At 44.4% G+C, this 9,665-nt stretch overlaps 1 protein-coding gene across 9 annotated transcripts in view; it reads right to left on the reverse strand.

Annotated features, from left to right (window-relative positions):
* Window positions 1-9,665, reverse strand: part of LOC121580886 (nuclear receptor coactivator 2-like) — a 77,227-nt gene that overhangs the window by 49,462 nt on the left and 18,100 nt on the right. For 8 of the 9 annotated variants that reach the window (XM_045224815.1, XM_045224814.1, XM_041896024.2 and 5 more), the window contains one exon: window positions 292-402. In XM_045224815.1, coding sequence (XP_045080750.1) covers window positions 292-383 — 92 coding nt within the window. In that variant the 5' untranslated portion in view covers window positions 384-402. Of the gene's footprint in view, window positions 1-291; window positions 403-9,417; window positions 9,569-9,665 lie in introns of those variants that run through there. The other variant, XM_041896025.2, reaches the window with a different exon arrangement.

The raw sequence follows: 9,665 nt of genomic DNA on the forward strand, positions 1-9,665 counted from the left end.
GAAAAGGGTGCCATTTTGAACGCAGGGCATGCTCTCTGTATGACCGCATGACCAGTGTATAACCTGACTGCTGAATGACCTTCTAGAGCTTTGCATCGGAGAGGGATCTGTAACTATGGATGTGTTGAGGTGTGTGTGTATATGTATGTATGTGTGTGAGTGACTGTGTGTGCGCACATTGGAGAGAGATCTGTAACTGTAAGAGCCCTAATCAAATGTAGTGCACTAGAGGGAATAGGCTGCCATTTGGGACGCATACTATGGTTGTGTGCGTTTGACAGCTGATCTTACCTGGGCCCCAGGAGGTCCGGGCCACATTCTTTCCGCTTCAGAGACTCTCCCCTGGCAGCAGGGTCGGGGGTGTTGTCCCCCGCACTACTCATCTTCAGCAAATATCAACAACTACAGAAAGAGAGAGGAGAAGACACCATTAAGGCTCAAGCCTGACGAAGACCTTCAGGTCGAAACTTTGCAATAAACCGCTGGAGCAGTCATCAGTATACGGGTATCTACCTATATTTTATCCGTTTATTTTTTCTACCCTAGCACCTGCAAGTTATTGGATGTCTGTACAAAACGTTTGAAACAAGACACCATTTAGGACAACGAGAGACCCAGAAACTAGCTACATCATGCCTTAAAATTGTACTGCAGATGTAATTGTGGATCATCATTGTACTAACAATAAAATCAAGAGAGAGTCTGTTGACGTGAGGTGTTAGATTGAGGGGCACAGCAGCTAGTGAACCAATGAGAGACTGAGATGGGTGTTAAACATGACTCTCACAGTCAGCCACAGATCTACTACACGTCATCCCACAATCAGCCATGTTGTATGGGAAGGCTAATTGTAAGAGGTGTCAATGTTTACCTCAACATAAGGCAATTTGTGTGGCTGTTACAGCATGGGCTTCTGTTTAACACGTCTCTCATCAAATCCAGGCTGAAGGAGGAAGACTGAGTGTATGGCCACCTTGTGTTTCTGCTCTGTTTGCTGCCGAGGTACCCCAGCTTTTTTTTGTCCAAGACCCTTCACCGGTCAATGCTCTTTGTTTGTTAATTACAGAAGTAATGGTGCATTTCCATACAGGATTTACCCCGGTGTTTTACCCCAAATGCTCAGACTTTTCTGTTTCCATCTACGCGGACTGGCACCCGTGTCTCACTTGGGGCCGAAGCCAGGCCACTGTTTTTTTTCACCTTGCATTTGCATAACAATGGCTAACTGTGAACTTTAACACCTTCTCACAAAACAACTGTTTTGATTTTGCAGAGGTTGTTGATTCTGCTCTTCACAAGTCCTCACTGTCAGCTTTAGCTATGGAAACACAATTTCCCTAGTATAACATAAGGGTGTATACACTGGTGTAACACTGGTGTTACAGTCGAAAAGCAGCATAAGAGCGCCTCAAAGGGTGCATACACAGGCCAGACCGAAAAACACTGGAGACTTCACCCTGCCTGCATCCCACATTGCACCCAATTCCCTTTATAGTACACTACTTTTGACCAGGGCTCTGGTCAAAAGTAGTGCACTTTAAAGGGATTGGGGTGCAATTTGGGACACAGCATCTTAGTAGTCCAAACAGAGCTCTTTCCTTGTGCCCAGTATGTGTGGATGGCAACTAGGCTGGCATTCAGGTCCTGCATTGGCTGATGCTTGAAAAGTAACAATAAGATATCTGTCAACAACAAGGGGCTGTGAACTATTGGTTTGTTCAGATCCCCATTAGGTTTTGCTGAAGCAGCAGCTATTCTTCCTGGGGTCCACACAAATACATGAAACACAACAAGTAACAAAACAGTGGTAGACAGAGACAAGAACAGTCACACAAATAACTCTTAAATACAGAGAGGATAACCACAACAACTGATCTGAATAGACAGATTGCTGGCCTCATTCAAAATGGCACTGCTTTACCCAGAATGACTACTGTAAGCAAAAAGCACCACACATTTCTGACTAACTCCATTTCCTTATAGAGATGTATATGTTTCACTCATGAAAATGACACGATGACTCGTGAAAATACACATCTACGGTGATCTGTATCTATCCGGAGGACAATTTTCCCACGGGGGGTCAGTATAAAAATAATGTACGCACTAACTGTAAGTCGCTCTGGATAAGAGCGTCTGCTAAATGACTAAAATGTAAATGTAAATGTTAAATAAATGAATCATCATAAATACCCAGATTCCCAAATATCCTAAAAATGATACTGAATAAATATATCCAAAATAAACAGCAAAAGCATATTATGTACAGTGAGGTTTCATTACATATGCGACAGTCTGTCCACCTAGCTCGTCTTTAGGGCAGTGGTGGTGTCAGCTAGCCTGATCTGCTGGTGGAGCAGCAGACTAAATTACTAACAGGCCAGGCCAGCACATCACCTGATCATTACATAACACACAGCCTGGACCTGCCAATGAGCAGGTGAGAGGAGGAGAGGGCCGGCTGGGGCAAATCTCCCTGCTCATCTAAATGAATATTCAGCCCACAGATCCTTTCTGAGAGTACAATGGCCCCATTAGATCAGGAGGAGGAGGAGAGGGAGGAGGATGGGAGCAGGAGGAGGAGTGGGAAGAGGAGTGGGAGGAGCGAGAGCAGGAGGAAGGAAAGAGGGGCAGGAGGAGGGGGAGCAGGTGGAGGAGCAGGAGGAAGGAAAGGTCTCAGTCTACTTCTTTCATGTATGTGTGCATGCTTACCAAATTTATACAGGAAGGAATCATTAGGGCTAATCCCTTGCTCAGTTAAATGAGAGAGCGAGAGAGAGAAAGCTCGCAAGAAACGAAACAGATCATACAACCATCTTGAGACGCTGTGATTATGTCAATCAACATGTCCATGTTAAACCATGCAAGGAAACATGTTTCCTTGCTCACATTGATGGGTAATTATAAGACATTCTCACTGTAAAGCTTCAACTTATTGGTTATGTATGTATGTATGTATGTATGTATGTATGTATGTATGTATGTATGTATGTATGTATGTATGTATGTATGTATGTATGTATGTAAAGCTGTCCTGTAGGTATTATATAACAGTGAGAATATTGAAGACACCAGCCACCGTCCCATTTAGAATGTAGCACTTTCCATGATACTGAGAAAAGTAGCATGTCAAACTTTTGAGTTTAAAGCCAGAGCAGGTGTTTGGGAGAATATATATAGCCTACCCTGTGAAACAGCCTCTGATCCTGATGAAGAGACAACAGACAAGAGATGCCCTCCTAAAGGAAATGGTAGTACAATACAACAGAGGCATGGTCAAACATGACTCTCAGTAAACAGAGCCCTATAGGTCCTGGTCAAAAGTAGTGCACTACACAGGGAATAGGGTGCCATTTGGGACACAACACATTGTAAACAGCCTGCAATGAGGTTCACCATGACCCTGTGATGTGGGGCAACAGGTTTCAAGAGCAAGCAGAACTGTTTGACTGGCTGCTTGCTCTAAATGCAAGCAGCACTGAAGCATGCATGAGAGCACTAGCTGTTCCGGATGACTATGTGATCACGCTCTCCGTAGCCGATGTGAGTAAGACTTTTAAGCAGGTCAACATTCACAAGGCCACAGGGCAAGACGGATTACCAGGACGTGTACTCCGAGCATGTGCTGACCAACTGGCAAGTATCTTCACTGACATTTTCAACATGTCCCTGACTGAGTCTGTAATACCAACATGTTTCAAGCAGACCAGCATAGTCCCCGTGCCCAAGGGCTCTAAGAAAACCTGCCTAAATGACTACCGACCGTAGTACTGACGTCTTTAGCCATGAAGTGCTTTGAAAGGCTGGTCATGGCTCACATCAACACCATTATCCCAGAAACCCTAGACCCACTCCAATTTGCATACCACCCCAACAGATCCACAGATGATGCAATCTCTATTGCACTCCACACTGCCCTTTCCCACCTGGACAAGAGGAACACCTACGTGAGAATGCTATTCATTGACTACAGCTCAGCATTCAACATCATAGTGCCCTCAAAGCTCATCACTAAGCTAAGGATCCTGGGACTAAACACCTCCCTCTGCAACTGGATCCTGGACTTCCTGACGGGCCGCCCCCAGGTGGTAAGGGTAGGTAACAACACATCTGCCACACTGATCCTCAACACGGGGGCCCCTCAGGGGTGCGTGCTCAGTCCACTCCTGTACTCCCTGCTCACCCATGACTGCATGGCCAGGCACGACTCCAACACCATCATTAAGTTTGCTGACAACACAACAGTGGTAGGCCTGATCACCGACAACGATGAGACAGCCTATAGGGAGGAGGTCAGAGACCTGGCCGTGTGGTGCCAGGATAACAACCTCTCCCTCAACGTGACCAAGACAAAGGAGATGATTGTGGACTACAGGGGGAAAAAAGAGGACTGAGCACGCCCCCATTCTCATCGACGGGGCTGTAGTGGAACAGGTTGAGAGCTTCAAGTTCCTTGGTGTCCACATCACCAACGAACTATCATAGTCCAAACACACCAAGACAGTCGTGAAGAGGGCATGACAAAGCCTATTCCCTCTCAGGAGACTGAAAAGATTTGGCATGGGTCCTCAGATCCCCAAAAAATTCTACAGCTGCACCATCGAGAACATCCTGACTGGTTGCGTCACCGCCTGGTATGGTAACTGCTTGGCCTCCGACCGCAAGGCACTACAGAGGGTAGTGTGTACGGCCCAGTACATCACTGGGGCCAAGCTTCCTGCCATCCAGGACCTCTATACCAGGCGTTGTCAGAGGAAGGCCCTCAAAATTGTCAAAGACTCCAGCCACCCTAGTCATAGACTGTTCTCTCTGCTACCGCACGGCAAGCGGTACCGGAGTGCCAAGTCTAGGTCCAAAAGGCTTCTCAACAGCTTCTACCTCCAAGCCATAAGGCTCCTGAACAGCTAATCATGGCTACGCGGACTATCTGCACTGCCCTCCCACCCCATCTTTTTACGCTGCTGCTACTCTGTTAATTATTTATGCATAGTCACTTTAACTCTACCCACATGTACATATTACTTCAACTACCTCAACTAGCCGGTGCCCCCGCACATTGACTCTGCACCGGTACCCCCCTGTATATATAGCCTCCCTACTGTTATTTTATTTTACTTCTGCTCTTTATTTCTCAACAATTTTTTGTTGTTTTATTCTACTTTTTTATAAAGAAATTAATGCACTGTTGGTTAAGGGCTGTAAGTAAGCATTTCACTGTAATGTCTGCACCTGTTGTATTCGGCGCATGTGGCCAATAAAATCTGATTTGATTTTATTTGAAATGCATGGACAGACCCTACATCCTCATTCCATTACAAGGTAGCAGCTCTATGCATTCAGAAGTTACAAATAATTTCAGAATGTGGGCCATTCAGCCATTTCCACCGTTGAGTAAAGTAGCACACAATGGCCTTTGACTATTGGCCTTTGACTTATAATACTTTTTCACAATTTTTTTGTTGTTGTTGGCAAAAGCCATTTAAAATGGCCTGTCATGATAATAATAATGCAGGAGTAACTTAGGCTGGGATTCAATCTGATTGTGGGTTGTAGACGATGCAGCTTTTAATGGCAATGTTGACACATTCATTGAGATTTAGTGACACCTTTTTACTCCCTTCGAAATGCACTTGAGGAAATGGATCTTTACAATGCCTTAATCTTCCAATTTCCACAGGTCCATAACACGTGAGGGAAAGTAGACGCGACTCTCGCTCCTCCTAACTATAAAAATATCCTTAATTCAAAATAGTATGAATGTTTTCGGCATGCTGCATGGCCTGCAAAGGTCCACAACACGCTTAAAACAATTGTCATTATTTTATGGTTGAAAATAACTCCTTACATGACCAGTGATTCTCCCAAAAGCAGAACAGTGGTTTGTGTTTTGATCAGGAAGAAAATCCCGCTAGGAAGCGGTGATCAATCCAACGGTTAATTCTTTAATGGTTCAGTTGACCTCTGAACTGTTTTCTTCTCTCTACCGAAATTGTTTTTAAATGTGTTTACTTTGTGAGGCACTTGGCACTAATTTCATTAGTATTGGATTGGAAGGAGAAGATGCTGGGGTGTTAGCATTTTGTGGTAGGCTACATCACTGTTAATTCATAAAGAGTGCGCCTGCCTCGAGCGGTGATGGAACAATCTGTCCCAGCCTGCTTTCTATGAGCTGTGAGGTCACCATCCTCCTGGGAGCTGAGAATGGGCTCACATCGGATCAACGCCATGATGTCATAATCATCATCAGATGTAACTGCTCTCTTCTTCATCATCCTTCTCCCTGGAGAGTCAAGTGCTTTGACAAGAGTATTAAGCCTGGCCAGCACAACCAAATATAGGAATAATATAATCGAAACATTTCTGATCAAATAGGACTGATTGCTTTCCTGTGTAACCGAGTTCAGAATAGCCTTATTGAGGATGTTGAAATACCACGCATCCAGACTGACATGGATCCTCTTAGTCAGTCAGATATAGTCAGTCAGTCAGTGACAGTCAGTTCGACTGTTGGAGGTTGTCTAAGCCTATACAGACGGAGGTCTAAGCCTGTATAAAGCCTCACGGTAACAGGGATGAAGCCCTCCCATCAGACATATACACTGGGTATTAAATCTTTAGTGTACATGTGGATTAGGAGCCCTAATTTTCCTGTAGGTACGTATGTTTGTGCACAATCTCTTTGTTTGCAGCTGTTGTGCATCCTATCCCCCTTCACTGTCTGGGAGACAAAAGACATATGGACCAAAATAGACTAACACACATCCCAACACCACCACATTTTTCCATTGTCACTGTAAATTACAAAAGGAACAACAAACTCTCTCAACTCGCTGCTGCTCTGTTCTTTATTCTTACTCATTATTATTATGATTATTATCTATCCTGATGCCTAGTCACGTTACCCTGCCTTTATATACACATATCTACCTCAAATACCTCATACCCCTGCACATTGATCTGGTACTGGTGCGACCAGGGAAGCAGCAGACTAAAATAATCAATTCAACTAGACGATGGATGAGAGCTGGAGCCAGCCATTATCAGGCTGATCCTTCAGGTCAAATTGAATCAGGGCTCCGCCCTGGCCTGCCGACGTCCCCTGGCCCACTCGCACTACCTGGGTCCATTCCAAATGGCACCGTATTCCCTATTTGGTGCAATACTTTTGACCAGAGCTGTATGGGCCCTGGTCAAAAGTAGTGCACATGTATAAGTAATAGGGTGCCATTTGAGATGCACCCCCTCTCCCCTATAGTAAGGGTACACACTTCGCAATGCCAGCCAAGACAAGTCACAGACACTTCTATGTGAACATACACAGCCAGGGAGGGATAGACCTAAATAAAAAAGGCACTTCAATGGCTGTCACCCTGTTCTAAGAGGCTGGTGTCCCTGCTCAGTCTTCAGTGGACAGCAATGGGTACGTCTCAAACGGTACCCTATTCCCTTTGTAGTGTACTACTTTTGACCAGGGCTCATATGCACTATATAGGGAATTAAAATGTGGAATAGGGTGCCATTTGAACTCAACCTATGACTCACACCCACCTAGCTCAATTAGCAAACACTTCTCTTGTGAATTAATGGTGATATCATAGAATATCCAGAAGACTGTGGATGTATCTAGAAGAAATGAGTCACTCCTCAAAGACAGACAGCATAGGACCAACCAGATGTTATCTGCTCAGCCCTGGCTGCTATCATTGGTAAAGCAGGATAGGCATTTCTAACAGTCTTTTATTGTGTTTTCCTAATTTACTTATGGCTTGTGACACTTGTGTGCTGGAATGTGCAGCAAACGACTGTCTGACTGTGTGTGTGCTGTGAAGTGGAGTTGAGTGTAGTCCAAGTGTGCTCATTGTCAATGACCCACTTCTGTCCCATAAATACAGCCCAAATTGCTATTTGAATGAAGCGAACAGTCAATCAATGTAATTTACTTAGAGGATAATTTGGACTAATTTTAAGAAAGATATCTGTACACTGACTGAGCACACAAAATTGGTTTAGAAACTGTTTTTAGATTATGCTCAATGGGCCGATGGAAGGCAAAATGGGTGGTCCTCTGTAGCTCAATTGGTAGAGGATGGCGCTTGTAACACCAGGGTAGTGGGTTCGATCCCCGGGACCACCCATACGTAGAAATGTATGCACACATGACTAAGTCGTTTTGGATAAAAGCGTCTGCTAAATGGCATATTATTTATTTATTATATTTAACATGGAAATAACAGGCTGAACAACTAATTACAGCCTGTGTGGGCTTGACAATGTCTGTGTCAGAAATGGCACCATATTCTCTATATAGGCCTATGGGGTTCTGGTCAAAAGTAGTGCACTACATAGGGAATAGGGTGCCATTTGGGATGCAAACAATGTTATAATGCATTGATCATGGAACCAGATCAATACCATTGAACACACCTAAACTGTGGCTAACTAGTTTGTCAACACACAGACAGGAATCATGTCATACTGTAATGTGATAGTGGACATAATAAAGGCCAACAAAATTTAAATCGCTGCCTTGCAGCTGCATTCCAAACATTGAACTCTGGCTTTATCTCATCCATATGAGAAAACAAACAGCAACAGCACCAATGGATAAAGCTGCATCACTTTCTATAGCCTGGTCCCAGATCTGTTTGTGTTCTTGCCGATTACATTGCGGTCCTTGTCAAGCCAAAGGAGTTGGTATAATAGCACAAACAGACTGGCACTTAGGCTATTTAGGCTCTGAAAACAAAAACCATTTGTTGCCAACTCCTGGCCTATGCTTTGCTATGCCAGGCAAGAAGCAGGCAGGGTGTTGTGTTAAAGAGCCATGTTCACCTTCCTCAGCCCTCTACTGAAGAGATGCCCCTTGACCGGTGGCTCGTGGCCTACTGTATGACTCTGTCTAAAAAACACAACTATTCCCTCTAGAGAGCGAAGGCTGCGCCTGAAATGGTACCCTATTTCCTATATGGTACACTACTTTTGACCAGAGCCCTATGAAATGCACTTCTGAGCCCTCGTGTCTGATGACAGGATCCAGAAGCCTAAATTCCCTACTGTCAGTCATCAACTGTACACACTTATTTGGCCACACATTATTCACAGATCCAGCTCTATATACAAACAGTTAACTTAGTATCCCAGCCCCCTCCCCAGACTTGTGGACCTTATGGGACTGACAACACACAATAAAGAGCTAATGGAATGTACTGTGGACATCTAAATTCCTCTCAGGATACAATAGGAAGTTTGTTGTGTGTTTCAAAAACACAACATTGATAAAAGCACCCAAACAAACGCTTGCCTAAAAACCAACAGCACCAATTCTATACCAAGAAACAAACTATTCTAAACAAACACTTAATGTCATCACTTCCACTGGGAAACAATAGCTATTTACTCCATTCCTTGATTACTTACCCCTTTGACCAAAGGTGGGTCCATAAGTCAACAGTGTCTGACCCATAGCTTCAGTTTCACAGCAAAAACAGGAGCAGCCCTCCCATATAGACTGATTAACGTTGAGCCCAGGCAGACAGACAGTCACAGCGCTGTACTCTCTACACAGTGATGTAGACAGAGGCACATGCTGGAGCAAGGACGTGCACAAACAGCAGATTACCTCCCATGTCATCTGCTCCTAATGACAGCTGACAAACTACAGCACA

Source organism: Coregonus clupeaformis, chromosome 14, assembly GCF_020615455.1.
Source record: "Coregonus clupeaformis isolate EN_2021a chromosome 14, ASM2061545v1, whole genome shotgun sequence".
NCBI classification, from domain to species: domain Eukaryota; kingdom Metazoa; phylum Chordata; class Actinopteri; order Salmoniformes; family Salmonidae; genus Coregonus; species Coregonus clupeaformis.